A 26,201-nucleotide genomic window follows, 5' to 3' on the forward strand; every position below is an offset into this window, starting at 1 on the left:
ACAATGTTTAGCCACACCCTTGGCCTCTACCCATTAGAGACCAGCAGCAACCCTCACTTGTTGTGACAATCAGAGAGGTCTCCACACATCGCTGATGTCCCTAGCCAGAGCAGTTCCCGGAGGACCTCGTTTAGATTTTCTCTCAGCAATATCTTGTAGTTGCACATTGTAAATGTCTTTTATCTTTATTAAATTTATTCCAAAGTGTTATATTCATTTTAATGCTCTTAGGAATATAATTGTTCTACACGTACAATTTTTATATATTTATCCCATACCTTTGGCATTTACTGTCTCAGTATTAATTTGCACCTCACCAAATTTTTAAATTTTATTTTATAAGGTGAACTTTAAGTAATTATGGGCAAGGCAAGTCCACTCCTCTACTGGAAGCCAGTTGGACAAGCTAAGAGGAAATAGCAAATGAAAGGTGAGCATTAGCTAACTGCCATGTGGTATCATAGTCACTTTACATATATTAACTCATTTAATTTTCAAAACAATCCTACTACCCATGTCACAGGGGAGGACTCTGCAGAGGATATTTTCCGTGTCACATGGCTATGTAGAGGCAGTGGCAGTAGTGAAGGTAAACACAATTACAACTAAGGTCTGACTTCATTATTTCAAACGGTTAGGGCTTTGGAAGACGTCAAACTTTTTTTTCTTTTTTAAATATGGAACATTTCGTGAATTTGCGAGTCATCTTGTGCAGGGGCCATGCTGTATCATTCCAATTTTAGTGTATGTGCTGCCGAAGCAGGTACAAGACCTCAATCTTTAAAAGCAGATGTACCTGGGGCCTGTAACGCTAAAGTGTTTCTTCATCTTTAAAAACTACCTCTGAAAACTACTTTTTAAAGTGCAAGTTTTTTCTGAATGAACATGGTAGACTTGGGTTTGCACTGGATGAGGGTACAAAAGGCCGAGTTAACTTCATTCTGGGTGACATTGAGCGTGCCTAGCCCTAGCAGGCTCACCTCGGATAGACCCGGGTTTGATTCTGATCAAGGGCACATACCTCAGTTGCAAGCTCCTCCGGGCCGGGCCTTGGTTAGGGCTTCTGCAGGAGGCAAATAATCAATGTGTTTCTCTCACATTGAAGTTTCTGTCTTCCCCTCTCTCCTCACTCTGAAAATCAATGGAAAAATATCCTCGGGTGAGGATTAAAAAATAAAAATTTTAAAAAGTGTGGTTTGGCTCAGTGGATAGTGTCAGCCTGCAGACTGAAGGGTCCCAGGTTCGATTCCAGTCAAGGGCATGTACTTTGGTTGCGGGCAATTCCCCATAGGGGGTATGCAGGAGGCAGCTGATAGATGTTTCTCTCATCTATGTTTCTAGCTCTCTATCCCTCTTCTCTCTCTTCCTTTCTGTAAAAAATAAAGTATATTTTTTAAAAGTGTGCCTTAACTGTGTAATTTTATCTGAGGACACTGCCTGCTTTGTCCTTGTTTGGCTCACCTCTTTCCAGATGGGGTGTCAAATTGCACCTTTAAAAACACAAAAACAAAAAAACCATAGCTAGTATTCCAGGACACAATTCTGTTTTCTTAGTAAAAAAAACACACAAGCACACCTAGTGACAGATTTTGTGGTTTGGGGCTGGTGTCTTCTATATGGGAATGTATCCAAAGAATGTGTGACTACTCATAGACACTGCACTTGTCCAGCACTTTGCATTTTAGAATATAGCTTTCCACCTTGTATATTCTTTTTAATGGTAACATTCATGTTCTTTAAGCCATTTACCCTTTCACCACTTACTATCTCCACAGCCCTTTGATGCTCAGCAAAGCAGCATCTTCCATTCATTGAAGAGCTGAGGGGGGGAGTAACTGCAGTGGCCAGACACGGAGAAAACCTCACAACATGACAAACTACCTTGTGGCTGTGGAAAGTCCATTGTTTTTGGCAGATGCCAGTGAGCAGGGCGCGCAGTGCCGGGGCACTGAATGCTGGTGTAAGCACCTTGAATTTGCATAGGCTTTTCAGACATTAAGAACCACTCAGAATTTTCCAGCAAGGGATCAAGTACCCAGATTTGTTATAGAACTCTGGTGATAGCAAGTACCATGGCTCAGAGAACTGAGAGGTAGGCAACTAGTGTGAATGCAGGGAGAGCAAGATGTGGTGGTATTTAGAAATAAAGACTCGAGACAAGGGTACCAAGTGGAATGGATGGAGCAGAAATGAAGGGCCCATGAGGGCTCAGATAGATACTTTCAAATAGAAAATTTAGTCCTGGCCAGGGGTCTCAGTGGTTAGTGTCAGCCCACTCACCAAAGAGTCACAGTTCCTTTCCTGGTCAAGGGCTCATACCTGGGTTGCAGGTTCATTTCCCAGTCCCATTTGGGTGCGTGGGGGAGGCAACCAATTGATGTGTCTCTCTCACACTGATGTTTCTCTCCAACCCCTGCCTCCTTTCACTATATCTAAAAACAATGGAAAAATATCTTCCAGTGAGGATTTAAAAACAAATAGTTAAAAAAATAAAAAGAAAATATAGGTGGAAACAGGGAGGAGGTTGGGTTCTATTCAAAACATTTGGAGTTTGAGGCAACAGTGGAACCTCCAGATAGAGAGATCCACTGCTGGCTTGAAACATGGATCTGACGTCAGCAAGGTGGAAGCTTGAGATGGACCCATCTAGAGGTGAACTGCCCACAGTGCTTAAAAAAGAATGAGGACTACACCCTGGAGAAACACAGGGACAGAGGGGAACAGTCAGAGGTAGGTCAAGAACGGGTGAGCAGGATTCCAGGAGTTCATGCAGGAAAATACTGACCCCCTCCACCAGGGAATATGGATTTTTCTCCTCCCACTAGAACAGAAGATGAGGAAAGGTAGGAACTCTGGTGCTGCTGTACGGGCAGAGCCTACAACAGTGTCTGCCTCATAGTCGCTGGCCAAATACTTGAGTGAATAAGAGGATAAGGACTGAGCTTGAAGTGATCACTGAACTTGAAAACTAGAGGACTGATAACATAAACCAGGGCCACATTCAGGACCGCGCTACCACACCCCCCCCCCCACCTGTCCACCACGCCCTAAGCAGACCCCACTGCAGCAGAGAAGGTCAGATGCAGGAGTTCACCTCTGAACAATGTAAGTCTCACTCACACATTGTGATGGCAGTTCTTCCTAGGCTGACACGGTCATTATAGAGGGTGAAATGGCTAGTCTATAAAAGCTATACTAAGCGTGTGAGCATTAAAGTAATGTTAGCTTAAAATGAATCTTATGTGCATTATGCCAAGTGAAGAAATCACCCCATCATTTATGTTTTATGAGTTTTCTCATTTGCTTAAAAATTAGCATGCCTTGATCTTTTATAGCACCTTTCCCCAGCAATCAGTGTTGGCAGATTTCCAACTAGATGTAGACGTTGAAAGAGCAGGCTATACAGTGCCACATTTTGTGATAAAAAGCCCCCAAAGAGCCTTGCAGTTTCTGAGGTAGAATCCTGCCCACACAGGTGAGCTGCTGGGACTTCTTCAGGCCACGCTTGTTAATCAGCACAGAGTGGGTGCTAAGTTCACTGCACACCTGACTTTCCTCTGGCCCGTGAGTGTAACAGAAACCCAATCTCTTTCCCAGCACTGCTAGACCCAGGGGCTGAGGCTTCACTGAAGCCACTGAGGCCCCTGGTCCCTCATGAAGTCTTCCTTCCGTCCTCAATAAAGGCCACATCCCCTTGTGCCGATCATCTCTGAATGCAACGGGCTTTACACCTCCTTCAATCAAAACTCCACAAAGTATATTTGCTACACAGGTATTTATTCAGCAACTTTCTGCATTTAGTCACCATTTAAATCACTGCTAAGCTCTTTTCATATCTATTTGCATCACAGTTCATCTTGGGTTGCGAAGGCAACAGACGAGGGGGAGCGTGCTAGCTACGCTGTACGGTGACGGCACTGTGCCACACGGGCTCTAAGTACATGCCTGTGCAGACAGGGGGTGGAGACGAGGGTCCTGAGTAAGGGCCCAGACAGGCTGCACAACCCGCAGAGCCTAAGCCTGAATGAGGCCTGGGATCTGGTTCCCCGCCGCCCTGAGGTCCAGCTGTGGGAGGTTCTAAGGCACGGTGGTGAAGAACATGACTGGCCACCAAGTGTGGTCCTCTGGTCGGTGCAGCCTCTTGCCTGGAAAACATGCGACACGCGTTCCATCTAGAAGGTCTTCGGAACACGTGCCAGCAGCGTTCCCTAGTGGAAATGGAAAGAGTGCCCCAGAAGCACCCTCTGCCCCAAGACCCACTGAGTCCCTGTTAAGGTCCCTGAGAGCAGCAACCTGGGAGCAACCAAGGCTTTAGAGGCTGACAAGGCACAGAGTGGATGAGTGACAAGGTAATACATGAAAACAACAGCTTTGGCTATAAAACGTCCCGCCTGAGGCAGAAGACCAGTGTCCAAACAGACAGAACAGATATGCTCGTAGCAGGTGGTTGCAGAAATGCTTCTGCACTTCCCATACTGACCACATCCAAGTTCTGTTCCACCCTCCCATGAACCCCGTACAGTGTGCGCAAGCACGTCCACCCACACTCACACACACCCACCCACACACACACACACACACACACACACACAGTACAAAACAAGCCAGAGGCTGGCATCTGGAGGCTGCATCAGGACAGCACTCCTGGCAGTCTGCGCTCAGTCACTGTGATGAGTCCCATGTAGACAGCACAGGAACATTGCCTACACTCGAATGGCAGGGTGTGTCTGGAAAGAAGTTAGGCTGCACCCAAGACTGCCAGGTCTGGAAAGTCTTTCACTTCTCCTACTTCGCTGAAAGGCTGTCCGCCCTGGTTGAATGTCAGCTTATACCGTAACCGGATTGGCTCCTAGGCAAAGATAGAAGATAAATTAGTGAGAAGCAGCAGAGAGAAGAGCACAAAGTAAAAGCCTTTCCCATGCAGTAGTCACCAAGCAACAGTGCATGCCTGTTAACTCGACCAGGTGAAGGCTTCTCGCTGTGACACCCTGGATAGACTCCGGGATTACCAACACAAGAGGAGCCAGGTCCACAGCCTGGCATTCAAGTCCTTCATCCCACAGACAGGCCTCACCCTTTCAGACTCCATGTAACAGGAGAGTTTGTCCCTCCCTTGGTTCCCAACCATGACAGTCTCGTCCCCGGGCTTCTTTCAATAAGCCCCAAAGGAAAACACACTCTAGCAGAGAACAGCCGCCACCACTCCCAACCACCAGAGACTTCAGAGGAAGACTTCAACATGCCACCCTATAGTTCAGGGCCCCGCCCACCTCCCTGCTGTTAGACACCAGAACATACTTTGTGTGGATTGTCCAGCAGCAGCATCTGAGAGATCACGGCCGGAGGCATCAAAGGACTGAACGCTGGGAGCTGGGAGCTGGACGCCGGCTGCAGTTTCACTCTCATTGACTACAAGGACGGGGAGATCCAACTTGTCATTTCTAATAAATGACAGCTTTAATAAGGGGTCAGGTGAATAGGAGAGCTTGACCTGCACCCCACCAACTAATGGCAGGATTCAAAAGACGCTTCCTCCCACACGCAGAATGTGCCAGTCCTTGGATTCGGAGAGGCACATGCAGAGCGAGGGCACATCTGGAATTGAACTCCAACTCCGGCTCTCACTAGCTCTTTCACCTTGGATAAATATTTAACCTTTCCAAGCCTTAGAACAATAATTTATAAAACAGACGTAATAACAACACATGCCCCACATGATCACCATGAGGATGAGAAAGTGGATCTTGGGCCCAAGCTGATTTGACTCAGTGGATAGAGCATTGACCTGTGGACTGAAAGGTCCTGGGTTCAATTCCAGTCAAGGGCACATGCCCACATTGTGGGCTCAATCCCCAGTAGGGGGCATGCAGGAGGCAGCCGATCAATGATTCTCATCACTGATGTTTCTCTTGCCCTGCCCCCTCTCCCTTCTTCTCTGAAATCAATAAAAATATATTTTTAGAAATGTATCTTGGCCCTGGTCAGGCAGCTCAGTTGGTTAGAACATTGTCCTGATATCCAAGGTTGTGGATTCAAGCCCTGGTCAGGGAACATACAAGAATCAACCAATGAATGCATCAATAAGTGGAACAATAAATCAATGTTTCTCTCTTTCAAATCCGTAGAATTAAAAAATTTAAGAAAATGTGCACAAAAAAAAAGAAAGAAAATGTGTACTTTGCCCTAACCAACTTGTTGGCCTGTGGACTGAAGGGTCCCAGGTTCGATTCTGGTCAAGGGCATGTTCCTTGGTTACGGGCACATCCCCAGTGGGGAGTGTGCAGGAGGCAGCTGATCAATGTTTCTCTCTCATTGATGTTTCTAACTTTCTATCCCTCTCCCTTCCTCTCTGTTAAAAAAATAAAAAAGAATGTCAACTTTGGTGTCTGACTTCTTAAAAAAAAAGTCTGCTTTGAATCTTTCCTTTCAGGACATGCTCCTTCCCTATCTTTTGTGATTCCAGTATTGCCATTCTTGTGGGGCCCTCCTCCTCTTGTGAAGGGGTGGACCTAATATCCAAATTGACCCGAGTACCTCATATCCCTGGACACTAATTGCCAAGGCACACAAGGAACACCATAGTGCCAATCCTATCCACGTTTTCTTGGCAATTAGTCAGACTGCCTCATGCCAGATGAGTCTTTCTTTCTCTCCCCCCCCCCCCTCACTTTAGGATGGGTTTTTATTGATTTTAGAGAGGAAGAGAGAGATAGAAAAACATCAATGTGAGAAATGCCTCCCGAACTCGCCCCCAAAACCTAGGTAGGTGTCCTGACGGGGAATTGAGCCCACAGCCTTTTGGTACATGGGACAACATCCCAACCAACTGAGCCACCTACCAGGGTTCTTCCTTTTTTTCTCTCTCTACCATATTCATTTAATTTTACATTTTAAAAAAGTTTTTTAAAATTTTCAATTAGTGCTCGCTTCAGCAGCACATATACTAAAATGGAATGATACAGGGAAGACTGGCATGGCCCCTGAGCAAGGATGACACGCAAATTCCTGAAGCGTTACATAAAAATTTTTAAAAAATCAATTATATCCCTACTCCAGTGGTCAGCAAACTGCGGCTTCCGAGCCACATGCGGCTCTTTGGCCCCTTGAGTGTGGCTCTTCCACAAAATACCACGGCCTGGGCAAGTCTATTTTGAAGAAATGGCATTAGAAGAAGTTTAAAACATTTGGCTTTCAAAAGAAATTTCAATCATTGTACTGTTGATATTTGGCTCTGTTGACTAATGAGTTTGACGACCACTAGCCAGTTTGGCTCAGTGGATAGAGCATCCACCTGGGGACTGAAGGGACTAGGTTTGATTCCAGACAAGGGCATGTACCTCAGTTGCACGCTTGATCCCCATCCCTGGTGAGGGCCTGTGCAGGAGGCAACCAATCGATATGTCTCTCTCACATCAATGTTTCTCTCTCTCTCCTTCTCCTCCTCCCTTCTAAAAAAATCAATGGAAAAATATCCTCTGGTGAGGACAAAAAAACAAACAAAAAAACCCCCCAAACTTAAAAATCAATCAATAAATAAATTTTCCAACTACAGTTTACATTCAATATTATTTTATATTAGTTTCAGGTGTACAGCATAGGAGAGTTTCCTTCTGAGATTCAAGAGTTAAGAACCAGGTGATTCTAGAGCTGCTAGCACTGTTTTCTGCTTTGGGAAGAGTCTGTCACAGAACAGGCTCCACAGGAAAGCAGTAAGGAGAGGGAAGAGACAGGTTCCTAAGGAATCCTCTAAAAACATACCTGGACCAGACATCAGGAATCACCAGCAGAATGAGCCAATAAAGTCCCCATTTTACCTTCAACCACTTTTTTAAAATATACTTTTATTGATTTCAAACATGAAAGAGAATCACTGATCAGTTGCTTCCTGCACACCTGACATTGAGGATCGAGCCCGCAACCTGGGCATGTGCCCTGACCAGTAACGGAACCATGACCTCCTGGTTCCTAGGTCGATGCTCAAACACTGAGCCATGCTGCTGAGTACCTTCAACTACTTTGAGTGAAGATTCTATCCTTCCACCTAACTGAGAGATAATGGATCTGGTGCTCAGAAATTACAAACTCAAAGGATTTACCCAGTGAATGGCTCACCTTTGGCACGGCCACCTGAAACATAATGTCCCAGACAGGCTGGGTGGCAGTGCTCATCATGGTCAGCAGGAGCACCTGCACCTCGGGGTGGCCAGGGACCCCCGTCTGGGAAAAGTGGAGCAAAATTCGGAATCCATTCCGGTCGTACACGATGATCGGAGGCAGGCTGCCTGGTAGAGAAGGGCAGAACCGAGAAATGTTAGTGCTGCTGTAACGTCCAGACAGCCACGCCTGGAGGCACGTGCACCTTCCCACCGAATGCTGGTGCTCCTCCGGTCAGAGCAGCTCAGGGATTAGCCTCGGCACCGCCGAAAGCCAAGTCCTACGGCTTCTAGTTGGATGTTCATAATCCCCATAGACCTCTCCCACCATCTAACCATCCTAAGCACATTACCAGGTGTTTTTTAAGAGAGCTTTTTAAAATGGAGATATGATTATGATTAATATAATGTATGAACACTATGAAAAATACAGGATATCAAAGAACATCATTTTTTAAAACAAACGAACAAAAAACAAACAAACAGCCTTATATGGAAAAAAATAAACATCCTAATTCTATCCAGAAATAAGCACTGCTAACATCTAGGCCTGTTTTCTTCTGGTCTCTTATATATGACTATACCCCCGCCCTCCCATATTTAACTTGGAAAAACTATACAGATAGCAGATCTCTTCCAATTAACAGGTTTAACAGCATTCCAACAGAAATCCTAAAGGAAAGGTTTTAATGTTGCTAGGAAATGATTCTACATCTCATTTAGTGGGAAAAACAAAAACATGAGACTAACCATAGAGAAAAAGGAGAGAGGGAGAGGGAGGTACAGCTATTTGCATTAACAAATACTCAGATAGCACAAACTAGCAAGTCAAGCAAAGTGGTATAAAACAAAGCATGCAAAACAGATCCAAATGTGAGAGCTTAACATGTTAAGAACATATATTTAATAAACACAGACACCAGTCTAATGATCTAGAAAAAAATTTTAATGAATCTTTGTCTCATGACAACCATCACTTATCAAAATACAAATATAAAAATACAGTTCCAAAACTCTGGCCCATGTGGCTCAGTTAGTGTCGGCCCATGCACCAAAGGTCATCAGTTCGATTCCAGTCAGGGCACATGCCCAGGTTGTGGCTCAATCCCTAGTAGGGGGCATTATAGGTGGCAGCTGATGGATGATTTTCTCTCACATTGATGTCTCTTTCTCTCTCTCTCTCTCCCACCCCCTCTCTCACTAAAATATCAATAAAAGATTTTTTTTTTTTTAATATCCTATAAAATAAAAGCCCAGCAACAGAACGGCATAACAACCAGAATGACTATGACTGGTCAACCAGCCACTATGATGTGCAGTGACCACCAGGGGGCAGACACTCAATGCAGGAGCTGCCCCCTGGTGGTCAGTGTGCTACCACAGTGGGAGCACCACTCAGCTGACCAGGATGAGCGGCTGCTCCTGCAGCGAACCTCAGGCTGATGGGCAGGCATCCGGGCTGGGCTGGGCTGGGCTGGGCCTCCTCCTCCTCCTCCTCCTCACTCCCAGCTGCTCCTCCAGATGCCCACAGGCTGTGTAGTACCGCCATGCAGCCAGGCTCACAGAGCTGACGCCAGAAGGTGGGAGGCGGGTTCGTGGCCACTGTGGTACTGAGATCTACTCCGCCACCTCTCAGTGCTACTGTCCCTGGCCCCGCCCAGATTGGGTCTCTGGAGAGGTGAGTGCTCCAGCGCCATGGAAGATGCAGTGGCTCAAAGGGCGGGTCCCTCAGCTGACTAGGATGAGTGGTACTTCCACAGCGGGCCGATCCCCTCAGGCCATGCCCCCCACCGGTGCATGAATTGTGTGCACTAGGTAGTATTTAACAATTAAACTGCCAAAGATTCAAAAGACTGAGAATACCTATAAGGGATTGTGGTTGATTATGGAGTTAAAGCAACCTTTCTAGAAGGGAGCCTTGACAATGCAGATCAAAAATGTTTAATTGTCTGGAAACAGCCTAAGTGTCCATCAGCAGATGATTGGATCCAAAAACTATGGTACATCTACACAATGGAATACTATGCGGCCATAAAAAAGAAGGAATTCTCATCATTTGCAGCAAACTGGATGGAATTGGAGAACATCATGCTGAGTGAAATAAGCCAATCAATGAAAGAGAAACACCACATGACCTCACTCATTTGTGGATAATAAAGAGCATTATAAACTGATGAACCAAAAGATAGATATAGAGACAATATATCAACAAGTAGACTGTCAAATTACAGCGGGGAGGGGAGGAAGATCTGGGGGAGATAATAGATCAACCAAAGGACTTCTTTACATGCATATAAGTACAACCAATGGACACAAAACTCTGGGGAGGGAGGGGATATGTGGGAGGGAGGGAGGGGGGCAAAAAAAAAAAATCAATAAAATATATTAAAAAAATAAATAAATAAATAAAATAAAGTGAAGTGGAAAAAAAAAAAGCCCTAACCGGTTTGGCTCAGTGGACAGAGCATCAGCCTGTGGACTGAAAGGTCCCAGGTTTGATTCCGGTCAAGGGCATGTATAGCTGATTGACATTTCTCTTTCATCCATGTTTCTAACTATCCCTATTCCTTCCGCTCTGTAAAAATCAATAAAATATATATATATCAAAAAAAATAAAAAAATAAAAATAAAAAATAAAAAAATAAAATGAAAAAAAAAAAAAAACGCAAAATTATTAGTACTGAAATATATATATGTAATCAGTACAGAACTTGCCTCTCTTATCTTTGAATATTTTCCCCTGTCATTAAACAATGTTTTAACAAAAAAAAAAAAAAAAAAGTTTAATTGTCTACAAGGTTTTTACTTTTATTTATTTATTTATTTATTTATTTATTTATTTATTTATTGTTAATCCTCGCCCGAGGATATTTTTCCGTTGATTTTTAGGGAGAGTGGAAAAGAGAGGGAAAGATAGAAACACATCGATTGGATGCCTGCTGCAGGAGCCCCAACCAACGCCTGGGCTGGGGAGGAGCCTGCAACCAAGTATGTGCCCTTGACCGGAATAGAAGCCAGGACCCTTTGGTCCGAAGGCCAACACTCTACCCATTGTGCCAAACTGGCTAGGGCCAGCATTTCTACTTTTAAGAATATATCCAGAATATATTCATTTTGGCTCAGTGAATAGGCGTTGGCCTGTGGACTGTAGGGTACGGAGTTTGATTCCAGTCAAGGGCATGTACCTTGGCTGCAGGCACATCCCCAGTAGGGAGTGTGCAGGAGGCAGCTGATGGATGTTTCTCTCTCACCAATGTTTCCCTTCCCCTTTGTAAAAATCATTAAAATATATTTTTAAAAAAGAATATATATCCAGCATGGAGGGGCATGGAGAATATTATTGTAAGTCAGTCAGAGAAAGATAAGTACCACATGATCTCACTCATACGTGGAATCTCATTAACAAAATAAACTGACGAACAGAGAGGATCCAGAGACATGAAAGCAGGGAACAGAATGCAGAATCTCGGAGGAAAGACGGGGGAGGGTGGATGGATGGGAGGTAATCAACCAAAGACATGGTATGTATATACAGCCTGGGGCAAGGGGAGGGGGACAGTGGCAGACTGGAGGGGGTAATTGGGGAGAAAAGAGGACATATGCAATACTTTGAACAATAAAGATTTAAAAATTAATAAATAAAAATTAAAAATGCAATGAAATTTAAAATAAACACACACACACACACACACACACACAAATAAAAAAATTTTTAAAAAAAGAATATTTCCAATTCAGCCCTGGCCAATGTTCTCAGTGGTTAGAGTATCAGCTCACATGCCCAAGGATTTGAGTACCGGTCAAGGGCATGAACCTGGTTGGGGTTTCTCACATCAATGTTTCCCTCTTTCCCTCCCACTCTCTCTCTAAAAAAAAAAAAAAATCAATAGAAAAACACAAAAATAAATAGCTTTTTTACAGCAAAAGAAACCATCAACAAAACAAGAAAGCCCACTGTATGGGAGAACATATTTGCAAATGTTATCACTGACAAAGGTTTAATCTCCAACATCTACAGACAGCTTATACAACTAAATAAAAGGAAAATGAATGATCCAATTAAAAAATGGGCAATGGACCTAAATAGAATATTTTCAAAAGAAGACAGAAGGAAGGCCAAGAGGCACATGAAAACATGCTCAAAGTCACTAATTATCCGAGAGATGCAAATCAAAACAACAATGCGGTACCATCTCACACCTGTCAGAATGGCCAACATCAACAAATCAACAAACGACAAGTGTTGGCGAGGTTGTGGAGAAAAAGGAACCCTCGTGCACTGCTGGTGGGAATGCAGACTGTGGAGAACAGTATGGAGTTTTCTCAAAAAACTGAAAATGGAACTCCCATTTGATCCAGTAATCCAATCCCACTCCTAGGATTATATCCCAAGAAACTAGAAACACCAATCAGAAAAGATATATGCACCCCTATGTTCATAGCAGCACAATCTACAATAGCAAGAATTTGGAAACAGCCTAGGTGCCAGTCAGCAGATGATTGGATCCAAAAACTATGGTATATCTACACAGTGGAATATTATGCTGCCATAAAAAAGAAGGAATTCTCATCATTTGCAGCAACCTGAATGGAATTGGAGAACATCATACTGAGTGAAATAAACCAGTCAATGAAAGAGAAATACCACATGACCTCACTCATTTATGGATAATAAAGAACATTATAAACTGATGAACCAAAAGATAGATAAAGAGACAGTAAAGCAACAAACAGACTGTCAAATCACAGAGGGGAGGGGAGGGAGATCTGGGGGAGATAATAGATCAACCGAAGGACTTGTAAACATGCATATAAGTACAACCAATGGACACAAAACACTGGGAAGGGTGGGGGCAATGGTAAAATATGTACACAGATAATGATTTAATAAAAAAAGTAAATAAAAAAAAGAAGATCCCTAGAGGAAGAGAACCACCAATCAATTTCTTAATTTCCTTCTCATTCCTCCTCTTCTGAATTTCAAGCCACACTGAACATTCCCTTCTTGATTCCAAATGAATGAACATCAAGTCCATAAGCAGATTCAATCACCCTCGTTAAATTCCACCTGACAATATCCTTCACAGCATCCATTCCAAGACAAAGAAATCATCCTACCTAATAAAAGAATAATATGTAAATTGACTGTCACTCCAACACACAAGATGGCTGCCCCCATGTGGACACAAGATGGCCATCAGGGGAGGGCAGATGGGAGGGACCAGGCCTGCAAAGGAGGGCAGTTGTGGGTGATCAGGCCAACAGAGGAAGGCAGTTGGGAGGGACCAAGCCTACAGGGGAGGGCAGTTGGGGGTGATCAAGCCTGCAGGGGAGGGCAGTTAGGGGTGACCAGGCTGGCAGGGGAGTGGTTAGGGGGTGAACAGGCTGGCAGGCAGAAGTGAATAGGGGCAATCAGGAAGGCAGGCAGGCAAACAGTTGGGAGCCAACAGTCCTAGATTGTGAGAGGGATGTCCCAGATTGGAGAGGGTGCAGGCTGGGCTGAAGGACACACACCCTCAAACACAAATTTTGTGCACCGAGCCTCTAGTCTACACTAACAAAAGAGAAAGATGCAAACTGACAGTACATTTGCCAACACCCACCAATCAGGAGTGGGAATGCAAATTAACCCAACAAAGATTTGCATACATAGGCACTGAGTGGCCAGGGGCAGGACGCTTGCATCGACGCCATGGCGATGATGCAGGTGTTCTGCACCACCCCAGCCGCTCTGAGCCTTCAGGCAGTGTGGGAAGGTGGAAAGGCGGCTCCAGGCCGGAACAAAGGCGGTGCTGGCAGCCAGGGGAAGGAAGGCCCGTTCTTGCACGAATCTTGCATCGGACCTCTAGTTAAGGAAAATATTAGCTAAGAGATGTGAAACCACCTCCTTATCTTCTACCCCAAGGCAAAACCTCCATCACCCATCTTCTCATGGGATAAGCTGGGCATCTAATAGAAGGAAAGAAAGAAAACAAAAAAGGTGAAACTGCACTTACTGGGCTTAACAGACGCCAAAGGGACAAACACTTGAGCCAGAGGTGTATTCTGAGAAGAGGAAGACGAAGCCAATGGGCCAGCCTCCCAGGACCAACCTGGAGAGGACTTAGTACCTGGTGCCACCTCCTTGGGGATATTTTTCTGTGGAATATAATTCCTACAAAGAAATATAAAAAATATCAAGACAGATTATAGGAATCTGTGACTATGCTTTCTAAAGAACAAGATAAGAAAGGGAAAGAAAAAAAACTAGAACATATATATGTATATGTGAGTATGTGTGTGTGTTTTAGAGGTATGAGACTTTTTGTCTTTTTATACTTTATTGATTTCAGAGAGGAAGGAAGAGGGAAAGATAGAAACATCAATGATGACAGAGAATCAAGTGTTGGCTGCCTCCTGCATACCCCACTGGGAATCACAACCCCAGGTACATGCCCTGACCAGGAATCAAACAGTGACCTCCTGGTTCATAAGTGGATGCTCAACCTCTGAGCCACACCAGGTGGATTAGATAAGTAATGAAACCTAGATAAGTAATGTATCCTAGGCCTCACTTCTCTGAGTGTTGTTAGAATTAAATGAGCAAATGCCTGGAAAGTACTCAGTGGAATGTGTGACATAATGAGGATCCAATAAGCTATGAATAAAGTAACCAATGTGGCTATCAGGCAGCCTGACCATAGGCAGCTCAGCCAGGCTGTTTCCTACATGTGATTCCCAGCAAAATGGAAGCCAGGAAGATGGTCACAGATTCAGGCACCACTTCATTCACACTTCTTGACGATGTTGTCCATTTGCAACACAAACTGAAACATTTTTGGAAAACTAAAGTCCAGAAAAATAACCCATAAAAATAAGAATGATAGCTGGCGCCCATGGAGTGATGACAGAACTGGAAAGAAGCCCCTCCCGCACATCCCTGCCACCAGAGCCCCGTGGTCTCTCTCCATCGGGGTCATAGCACTCAGGCAAAGGGACAAGGTCTCGGGAAATGTGTTCGCATTCATAGCTCGAAGCACCTCTGTTTAAGGAAACCTGTACTACAATATAACCACTGCCCCAAGTGCCTCCAAACTGGAAGCTATGGAAAGATCCACAAGAGGGAAATGATTAAATACACATATATGAGCATATATGAATCGTTATATAACTATTTATATACTCTGACATGCACACATATCAAAGATAAAATGTGATATGAAAAAATCCACATTGGAGTTGTTTATAAATTATGACCCCATCTGTATAAAAATAAATGCCAATAACATATTTCTACATGTATAGAAAAAAACACACAAAGTAGTAATATTCAACATTGTCTTTAGGAGTTGATATTGGTATTTTCTATATTAACTATTTCTCTAGTGATAAAATTTTACTTAGCCGAAACTGGTTTGACTCAGTGGATAGAGCGTTGGCCTGCGGACTGAAGGGTTCCAGGTTCGATTCCGGTCAAAGACATGTATCTTGGTTGCGGGCATATCCCCAGTGTGGGGGTGTGCAAGAGGCAGCTAATCAATGATTCTCTCTCATCGATGTTTCTAGCTCTCTATCCCTCTCCCTTCCTCTCTGTAAAAAATCAATAAAATATATTTAAAAAAAATTTTTTTTACTTAACTTCAAATCTATAATAAAAGCATAATATGCTATATAATTAGACCAGACATCCTCCCGGATGACCTTCTGGACAAAGCTGGGGCTGTGAGGGAAGCCTGGGTCCCGGGTGCGGGAAGGAAGCCAGTGTCGGCAGCTTGTGCAGAATTTCATGCATCGGGCCTCTAGTTATATAATAATCAGGAAAAAAAACCCAAAAACAATCCTCAACCTGCAAACAAAAACATCATTACACACTGCTGTTGCTGCTTAAACAAACCCTCTCCAGAGCCCTTGGCCAAGGGTGTCCTTTCCTCACTGGGGATGAGAGTAAGAGGAGGAAGAGGGAAGCAAAGGAGCCTCTGCAGAGCGACGTCTCTGCCTGTCTTCGAGGGTCACCCCCTCCCCCATGCAAGGAGCCCTCCTCTCGCTCCCCTGCCCACATGACTCACAGGACGCCAGAAGGTGACTGTGGGGAGAGGAGGTCCAGCACGCTCCTCTCTGCTGACGGGCTCTGAACACCGCCACCCTGCAGTGTGCCCGCAGGATTCCTCTTTTCCTTACAGCAACTCTGCCCAGCAACCTGCCAAACCAGGAACAGCTAATATGAGGCCAGGGTACGAATGACCACTAGCTACGGTGACACGTGGCATAGCTCTCCTGATCCACCAAAGCTACTGCATACCGGGCTGATTACACTGCCTGAGGCAGGAAGGCAAGAGCAGAGCCCAGGCACTACAAGAGGAGCAGCACGAGGAGGAGACAGGACATGTGCCCTGAGGGGCTGCCACCAGACAGCAGACTGAGGAAGAGGCTTTGGCCTCCAGGTCTAAAGCACCCCACGCTAGCCCCTCTCCTCGACAGCTGTCCCTCCACTCCCCTGCGGGCCCTGGGAAGAGCCTCCTTACCTTGCTGGTAACTGGAGCATCACTGATTCCTACAAGAGAGGAAGAGTCACTCATGCTGACAGGAGGGAGAGCGGCACCATGCCCACCCTTTCCAGGGCACTTAGAAAGCCCAAAGCAAAGAACCCACAGGCATTCACTGCACCCACAGTGAACCTGAGACTAAGTGCAAAGAGGACTTCTCTGAGATTCCCGGTATACCCACTGCCCTCTAAAAACAGGCACATTCCCTCCAAGGGGACCCAGCCTACCCATTCCCTGGGGAGCAAAGACCATTCTTGCCTGCTCCCCAAACCACTCCCTCACCTAAGGCTGCCAGGTCCTGATGAAGCAGAGATGGCGCCCCAGGCACAGCCTGCTCAGACCCACTGTCCAGCTCCAAGTCAATCAGGCAGCTCCTCGGGCAGGCTGCTGGACTCTGCAAGACTAGAGAACGGATTGAGGAGGCTCTTCATTCAGAGTGAGAGCAAAGTCTCTACTTAAAGCCACCAGCTTCCCTCGGGCCTCCTCCAGTCGACATCACAGCACCCCACCCTTAGCACCCCCCAACACCTTCCACCTCAAGTGGAGGGCTTGACAGAGAGCCAGTGTGGGGCCTGGAATGAGGAGCCAGAGGACTACCTTCCCGCAAGCAGCCAGTCGTCCACTGGTGTCCATTCAGCCTGGACACAGCCAGCTGGCTTCTGCAGCTCAGAGCCCCTCTGAGGCTCCCGACCACAGCCAACCAGAAACAGCTGCAGGGCTTGATAAACATGCACACACCTGCCTCGCTCTAAGCAATCCTGACTCAGAAAGCCCAGGCCAGGGGCCTGAGAATTTGTATTTTAACCAGAGTCCAGGTGACTCCGATGCAGCTAGCAGGCGTCAGAAACCACTGAAGATCATTTTTTTGGTCTCCAGTTCCCATAATAAGCACGCATGAGAAAAGGAGTCTAAACCTGGGTGCAATACAGCCATCTGCTGCTGTGTCTAGCAAAGCTGGGGTCCAGCCTGCCAGTCAGTCCATCACAACACGTGTGGCAGTTCTCAGAGGAAAGAGAGGGAGAGTTTTCTCATTTCCACGTCATAACCCAGGATATTCTGCGGGTCATCTCGTCCCTAGGATCTGAGGCTGCTCCAAGGCAGAGGGTACAGAGAGGCCCTCTGCACATACCTCTGGAGACAGGTGTGTCTCCTGCTGTGCTGGTCACCGTGCTCCCAAAGATGACGCGGCCCTCCATCACCTGTTTGTACAGCAGAACTCCCTGGGTGAGGAGGTCGTTCGCCTGGAGAATCTCCGCTGGAGAATGAGAGAAATCACAGTCCCCAAGTTTGGCTACCAATAACCAATCTTTTTCCCCCCAAATATATTTCTTTACTGATTACAGAGAGGAAAGGAAAGGGAGAGAAAGAAACATCAGTGACGAGCCCTAGCCAGTTTGACTCAATGGATAGACCATCGGCCTATGAACTGAAGGGTCTCGGGTTCGATTCTGGTCAAGGACACAGGCCCGGGTTGCAGGTTCCATCCCCAGTAGGGGGCATGCAGGAGGAAGCCGATCAATGATTATCATCATTGATGTTCCAATCTCTCTTCCTCCCTAAAATCAATCCTATATAATAAAAGGCTAATATTTATTATTGCAAATCAACTGAATGGCGGAATGACCATTCCCTATGACACACAGACCACCAGGGGCAGACACTCCATGAAGGAGCTGCCACCTGGTGGTTAGTGCACTCTCACAGGGGAGTGCTGCTCAGCCAGAAGCCCTGAGCCAGGCTCACAGCTGGTGAGCACAGCGGTGTGAAGGGAGCATCTCCTAAGAATGTCCAATTGACGGCTTAGGCCCATGGAAAGCGGGCCTAAGCCGGCACTTAGACATCCTCCAAGTGCTTCCAAACTGTGAGAGGGTACAGGCTGGGCTGAGGGAACCCAAGTGCACAAATTTCAGGCACCGGGCCTCTAGTAAAAATATATTTGTGTTTTTTTTTAAAAGAAAAGAAACATCAATGAGAGATAGAATCATTGACCAGCTGCCTCCTGCACACCCCACATTGGGGATGTGTAGATCAAGCCCGCAACCCAGGCATGTGCCCTAACCAGGAATCGAACCGTGATCTCCTAATTCATAGGTCTACACTCAACCACTGAACTATGCCAGCCAGCCTGTAGTCCTTTTGAAGCCGTTCCACAAGGCAGATGTCCCATGGCTGCCAGATGGGGTGTTATCCCTATCTCTCCTGATCATGTGATCAGGCCCCTCTAGCATATCCAATCACTTAATCCCTGAACCCCTACATTTCCATTCTCATGATAGAGGAGGAACCAAATTTTTTCACTTTCTATGCTTGTTCTGTCCAACATGATAGCCTAATGCTGAAATATGTCTCCATCAACTAAGGAACTAAAACTTTAATTAATCTAAAATTAAAACAGAAAGTTGTTTTATCAATGTGGATGTGAATATTATTAAGAATTTTGGGGTACTTTATTCAGTTAGTAAAAAGCTTTTAAGTATGTAGGCAACAAACTGTTACATAAATCTACCCTTTTAAAATCTAAATATAGATCAAGCATTCCTGATGAAAATTTAATGTCCAAATTAAAATGTCCCGAAAGTATAAAATACACCCAGATTTCAAAAACTACACGAGCCTCTCATGGTCTAGTTTACCTGAAAAAAATCACTCCCAGGAGAGACAGACAGGAGAGCACAGGGCCAGGGGCCATGGAGGCCAAAGTGCCAGAAGGCTCCTTCCCAGAAGGGACCCCCCTATTGCTTCCTGCCAACAACCAGACACGGGGGGCCTCTTGAACACCACCTATGAAGTATTCTTGTCCCCGTTAGCCCACCCCAAGTGAACCTGAATCTGATCAAGGCCCCTGACCCAACTGATTAGGAATCTCAGAATAGAGACTCACAGTAAACACCATGGGGATGCCATCAGAAAACTGAGAACAAAAAAAAACTCTGCAAGTCACAGGACACATTTTTCACAGCCCTACCTGGTTTGACTCAGTGGAAGAGCATTAACCTGCAGACTGAAGGGTCCTGGGTTCGATTCCGGTCAAAGACACATGCCTGGGTTTAAGGCTTGATCCTCAGTAAGGGGCATGAAGGAGGCGGCCTATCAATGATTCTCTCTCATTATTGATGTTTCTCTCTCTCCCTCTCCCTTCCTCTCTGAAATCAATTTAAAAAAAAATTTTTTTTTAAAGGACAGAATGGGGCTATCCATTAAAAGACAAGAAATATCAACTGCCGGTGGGGCTCAGTGGATTGTCATCCCGTGCACCAAGAGTCACCAGATCAATTCCCGGTTGCAGGTCTGATCCCCAATAGGGAATGTGCAGGAGGCAGCTGATCTATGCTTCTCTCTCACCAATGTCTCTAACTCTTTGGCCTTCTCCCTTCTTCTCTCTCTAAAAACAACACTTAAAAAAAAGAAAAAGGCCGAAACCGGTTTGGCTCAGTGGTAGAGTGTCGGTCTGCAGACTGAAGGGTTCCGGGTTCGATTCCAGTCAAGGGCATGTACATTGGTTGCGGGCACATCCCCAGTGTGTGGGGGGTGTGTGTGTGCAAGAGGCGGCTGGTCGATGTTTCTCTCATTGATGTTTCTAGCTATCTCTCTCCCTTCCTCTCTGTAAAAAAATCAATAAAATATATAAAAAAAGAAAAAGAAAAAAAAAAAAGAAAAAGAAATATCAACCAATTTCAAAGTATGTTTTTTTTTTTCAGTCTGGTTTAGAACAAACTATTTAAAAAGGAGGGGGCCAAACAGTAGAAAGTAGTTAAATAGTTAAAGAAGGAAATGCCAGAGAACTCTGAACACTGACTATTTAATTACTTTGAAATGTCTGGAATTTGATTCAAAATAGAATGGGGGGGTGGAGGGAAAGTGTGTTACAGAAGAAACAAAATGGGAAAACTGGTCATGACTTGGTCATTGTCATTAGGAGAAGAGTACATAGGGTTTATTCTACTATTTCCCTTTCTGATGTGTTTGTTGAGTTTCAATAAAAAACAAATTTTTTAAATATGGCTGTGTGTTTTCTTATTGATTTCAGAGAGGGAATCAGAGACAGAAACATTAATGATGAGACAGTATCACTGATCAGCTGCCTCCTGCGTGCCTACTACTGGGGATTGAGTCCGCAACCTGGATATGTGCCCTTGATCGGAATCGAACCCAGGACCCTTCAGTCTGTAGACCAACGCTCTATCCACTGAACCAAACTAGCTAGGCTAAAATGTTTTGGACTTCTTATTGACTTCAGAGATAGAAAGGAAGAAAAAGGGGAGGAGGAGGGGGATTGAAGAGAGAGAGAGAGAGAGAGAGAGAGAGAGAGAGAGGGAGAGAGAGAGAGAAACATCACTATCTCCTGCATGCCCCCAACATGGGATCAAGCCTGCAACATGGACATATGCCCTGACCAGAAATTGAACCGTGACCTCCTGGTTCATGGGTCAACACTCAACCACTGAGCCATACCGGCAGGGCAAACAAAATATTTTTGTGTATGTGTGTGTTTTTTTCCAAAATGGGTTGATTTCCCCCCCACCCCTTTTTTTCTTTATTGATTCAGGTATTACATATGTGTCCTTATCCTCTCATTGACCCCCCACTCCCCCACAAAATGTTTTAATACCTGTGTTCAGGTACTAAAATTCTCCATTCTCCTGCCCCAGCCCTGTGGCTCAGCTGCTTGGAGCACCATCCTGTACATCAAAAGGTTGCCCAGTTCAATTCCTGGTCAGGGCACACACCTAGGTTGCAGGTCCAACCCCCAGCTGGGGGGTGGGGGGGAAGGGAATACAATGGAGTGATGTTTCTCACTCACATTGATGTTTCTCTCTCACCCATACTTTCCCTCTAAAATGAATAAGCATGTCTTTGGGTGAGTATTAAAAAAATTGCTCCTCTCCCCCTGACCCTAACTCCTTAGGTTCCTGCCCAGCCCCTGAAGGTACCCAGGTGGGGGAACCTCCAACATGACCACGGGCAGCCACTGGGAAACGCCCAGCCTTTCTTCAGGCCACCAGCACTATCCTCTCCTTCTTCTCTCACCTCATACCAAATCTACATGGTACATTTCCCCCTCTTTCCATGGTTTCAGACCAGAGACTGATTTCTTGCTCAAGGCTAGATTCTTCTAGAAATCAGTCCTAAGTCAACTTAGGGCATGCCCTTCCTGAGCCCATCACCATAAACCCTAAAGTCCATTCTGCCTTGTCCCTGCACCCCAGGGGCACCACAGGAAGAAGCGCGCCTGCTTGCACCTGGGCTGCTGCCTGTGCCGAGAAAGAGCCGTTACCTAGTGCGTCGTCATCGTCCACAGTGTCACTCGCCAGCCGGAACAGGGTGGGCCGCAGCTTCTCACACCTCTCATACACAACCTGGGAAACAGAGCTCAGCTCACCACACACCCAGGACCCACAGGAAGGCCAGGGTTTGCTCAGCATATGCAGAGCCGGGCCCAGGAGCTCTTCTCCGTCAGCCCCAAATTCATGACTGCAGGCTTGAAGTGACAGGGTAGTTAGTTTCAGAAACAGCCTGGACTACAATTGTATGGGAATTTTTAATATAATAGTTAAAAAGGTGATGAGACCTTAGCTCAACCCTGGCCGGGCAGCTCAGTTGGTTAGAGTGTCGTCCCTATACACCAAGGTTGCAGGTTCACCACCAAACCGGTCAGAACACATACAAGAATCACCCAGTGAATATGTAAATAAGTGGAACAACAAATCAGTGTTTCTTACTTTCTTCCTTCCTCTCTCTCAAATCCATCAATAATGTGTTTTGCTTTTTTAAAAATATATATTTTTATTTATTTTTTACAGAGAGGAAGAGAGAGGGATAGATACATCAATGAGAGAGAATCGTCGATCAGCTGCCTCTTGTACACCCCCTACTGGGGATGTGCCCACAACCAAGGTACATGCCCTTGACCAGAATTGAACCTGGGACCTTTCAGTCCACAGGCTGACGATCTATCCACTGAGCCAAACGGGTTTCGGCAATAATGTGTTGTTTTTTTAGGACTTTAGCTCAGAAAGAAATTACTATGTTAGTGTACAACATACTCTTCTTCAAGCTCCCTTTACCTACTACCCCGAGAGCAGATTGCAGTGAATGACACCCCCATAGAAGCCTGTGGAGACCCCCATCTAACTGCTGTCGGGGGCTGGTATTCTCTTTACAGCAACCTTCCCATGATTCCCACCACAGTTTCTCCAAACTAAACATCACCCCCCCCATCCCCCCTACGCCCAACACCACGTGGGAAATCTCATCTCCATCATCGCAGGGCGAGTTCCAGGCCAGAGGTCGCCAACCTTTCGGACCTCATGGACCACCAATTGGTGACTGCTGCGCCAGACCACTTGGCCGTCCACACGGCTGAGGAGCACACAGCTTCTGCACATCTCCAGCTCCCTCCCTGCACGGGAGCCGCACTAACACTCCAGCCCTCTCCCTGGCGCTGAGGAAAGAGCACATCCACCAGGTGAGTCTGGGAGGAAGCAGGAGCCCCTTCCTCAGCTCTGCTCCCGAGTGCTACCTGCCTCTATGGAAGCCCACACTTGGATCTGCTCCTACCTGCTCTAAGTTTTAAAGAAGGAACCCCTCGTGGGAAGGACAACGGTGTGCCAGCAACATCTTAGGTGGCAGGAGGGTTCAGTATCAGCAAGCCACTGGCTGACATTTATCTGCTACATTTTCTAACATCAGCTTTATCCATTCTAAAGATGAACTTTTATTTCCAACTGCATTATCTTGTAGCTGGTTATTATCTTGACTGGGGGAAACTGCTATTTTTTTAAAGCATTTTTTTAAAATATGTTTTTATTGATTTGAGAGCAAGAGGGGAAAGAAGAGGGAGAAGTAGAGAAACATCAATTTGGCTGCTACTTGCACACCCCAACTGGGGATGGAACCCAAATCCTGGGCATGTGCCTGGCGGGGGACTAAAACCTCTGACCTTTTGATACAAGGGATGATGGACATCCCACCAAGCCACACCGGCCAGGGCAAAACTGTCCTACTTAAAAGCCCAACATGCCGACCCTCCTGAGGGACTCTGGTATGGCTGAGGCAGGTTAGTAAAAACTAGGAAAATTCCTTCGCAAGTGCAATGAGGAAACTGAGACATATGGCTGATGGTTGAACCACCAGCCAGCAGGACTGCGCAATTAACACCCAGCTAATAAATGACAAGATCCTGTCCTCCCAAACAAAGAGACCTAAGAGCAGGTGGTTTAAATCACCATAGTCAGGGACCAGTTAGATTCAGACTAATGCAAGATGGAGGAAAAACGGACCAGGAAAGTGGCCCAAGACTCCATTATATGCTCCTTTAAGTACATCAGCATACTAACGGTCATATCTGGAAATCCAATGAGCATTCTCCTGGCCCTCCCCTGTAACTCACACCTATAGAAAACAGACACACCTCCAGACAAAGAACACTAGCTTGCACTCTTGTTTGAGCACCCGGTACATCTTTCCTTAGGTGTGTGCTTCTGCTTTCTTTACCCTAAGCTCCAAGGGTCCCCACAAGATTTGCAACCAGGGAGCAGTGGTCAGCAGCAGCTCATCCCAGGCTAACCTCTGAACCTTCTCTAAGGGCCCTTCCTTTGCCTCACTGTCCTAATCTTTAATAAACTTTCGCTTCACCTGGATTCGTGTCTTGAATTTGTTCCTGCGCAAGTCAAAAACCCAGAGGTCTCCTGATACGTGAAAGGGACAGGGCCAGCCCCAGTCACACAACCTCACCATGGAGATTGGCTTTGGAGTGTCTGCCTGGCTCAAGCCCCCAACCCTTCCGAGTCCAGTCCCCTCCAGCCACAGTGGAGACCAGCACATTTTTCTCTATAACTCTGCCCAACCCCAGTCACAGCTGATTGGCCCAGGCAGACACATGAGCCACACTGGCCAAATAGATTTTTCTCTCAGGAATTTGGTATAGGAAAGGCCTAATTTGTTTCTGCTAGCTTTGTGAAATGGAAGGGCGGATAAACTTTGTGAAGGGTCTCCCCATGCAGAGAAGTATAAAAAGCCAGAATGCAGAAAGACTAAGAATGGCTGACTCAGACATTCCACCATCCCCTGCCTGGCTACACCAAGTGGTGGTGTATCTTAGCTGCGACACCAGACCATCATCAATTAAAGAAAAAAAGGGAGAAACTGAACTTCAAAATGAAAACCTGTGCCTTGGCCAACATGGCTCAGTTGGCTGGGTGTTGTCCTGTGCACTGAAAGGTTTCTGCCAGTTCCATCCCTGGTCAGGGCACATGTCTGGGCTGCCAGCTCCATCCCTGGTAGGAGGCATGCAGGAGGCAGTCGATCAATGTTTCTCTTTCCCTTCCTCTCTCTCTAAAAACAATTTTTTTAAATCTTTAAAAAAATTAAAAACTTTGCTTCAAAAGATAGTCAAGACAGTTAAAAGACAACCCACAGAGCACATCCAGAATCTATAATATAAAGAATTCTTCATTGTGCCCTAGCTGGGTGGCTCAACTGGTTGGAGTGTCGTCCTATGTATCAACCGGTTGTGGGTTCGATTCCCAGTCAGGGCACATGCCTAGGTTATGGGTTTGATCCCTGGTAAGGGTACATGCAGGAGGCAATCAATTGCTGTTTCTCTCTCTCTCTAAAAGAATCAATGAAAACATATTGTCAGATGAGAATAAAATAAAAAAGAATTCTTGATCTTAATGGCTGCACAGGTGGACACATCAACATGCAGCAAATACACTGGAAAGAGGTGCAGTTTCTAGCATGTCAGTTACATTTAGCTTCTCCTGAATGATTTCCTTCCTTCATTTCTTTGCGATTAGAGACGAGTACCTGCAGGGCCTCCTGGTCTGGCAGAGCCTGCCCCGGCCGGCGATACCTGCTCAGCATTTCCTGCAGCACCTTCACGTGGCTCCGCACTTCCTCCACGGCACTGACTCTCCTGGATACCTTCTCAGATTTCTCTTGCTCCTTTGGGAGAGAGGATGGCAGTGAGGAAGCTGAAGGCCTGGAAGCTGAACAGGGGGTGGGAAGGGGCACTGCACAGGGGAGAGCTCAGGCAAGTCACGAGCGGATGGAGGGAGTGCTTGCCCAGGATTCCTGGGGAAGACAATGCAGCCAGGAGCCTGGTGAGCCACTACTTTGTACCACCAGCCTTCACTCTCTGAAAAACAGATTCCCAGACGGGATCTGTCCACACTATACTGCCACTGGGACAGAAACTGGTGTCTGTGAGACACTTTGCGCTCCTGGATGGAAGTCCTTGGAAAGCACATAGCATGGCCCGTTTCCAGTCACCACCTGGGACCTTGGGGAGCCCATGGCTGTTCCCCAGCTCAGAGTAAGGTACTCCCTCCCCCAGAGAGCTGTGCACACACACACACACACACACACACACACACACACACACTGTGCAGCCCTGTCCAAGGCTGGTTCTGCAGAATGCGGTGGGAAAACGCCCACCTCCTTGACCAAACTCTTGATCAGCCGATTTGCAGCCTGCAGATCCTCAGGGTGGCTGCTCTTCAGAAGCCTTGTCAGAAGCTGCAGG

At 46.0% G+C, this 26,201-nt stretch overlaps 1 protein-coding gene across 2 annotated transcripts in view; it reads right to left on the bottom strand.

Moving 5' to 3' along the window:
* Window positions 1-3,756: 3,756 nt before the first annotated feature.
* GGA2 (golgi associated, gamma adaptin ear containing, ARF binding protein 2) overlaps window positions 3,757-26,201 on the bottom strand; it is a 43,645-nt gene continuing 21,200 nt past the window's right edge. Inside the window, exons 7-17 of one of the 2 annotated variants that reach the window (XM_084882734.1) lie at window positions 26,114-26,194; window positions 25,484-25,621; window positions 21,951-22,032; window positions 17,805-17,930; window positions 16,958-17,077; window positions 16,655-16,683; window positions 16,199-16,329; window positions 14,150-14,307; window positions 8,113-8,282; window positions 5,299-5,409; window positions 3,757-4,849 (exon numbers count right to left, since the gene is read on the bottom strand). In XM_084882734.1, coding sequence (XP_084738860.1) covers window positions 4,739-4,849; window positions 5,299-5,409; window positions 8,113-8,282; window positions 14,150-14,307; window positions 16,199-16,329; window positions 16,655-16,683; window positions 16,958-17,077; window positions 17,805-17,930; window positions 21,951-22,032; window positions 25,484-25,621; window positions 26,114-26,194 — 1,257 coding nt within the window. In that variant the 3' untranslated portion in view covers window positions 3,757-4,738. The remainder of the gene's footprint in view (window positions 4,850-5,298; window positions 5,410-8,112; window positions 8,283-14,149; window positions 14,308-16,198; window positions 16,330-16,654; window positions 16,684-16,957; window positions 17,078-17,804; window positions 17,931-21,950; window positions 22,033-25,483; window positions 25,622-26,113; window positions 26,195-26,201) is intronic. The other variant, XM_084882735.1, reaches the window with a different exon arrangement.

This window comes from Pipistrellus hanaki (genome assembly GCF_964339955.1).
Source record: "Pipistrellus hanaki genome assembly, chromosome: 4".
Lineage (NCBI taxonomy): Eukaryota > Metazoa > Chordata > Mammalia > Chiroptera > Vespertilionidae > Pipistrellus > Pipistrellus hanaki.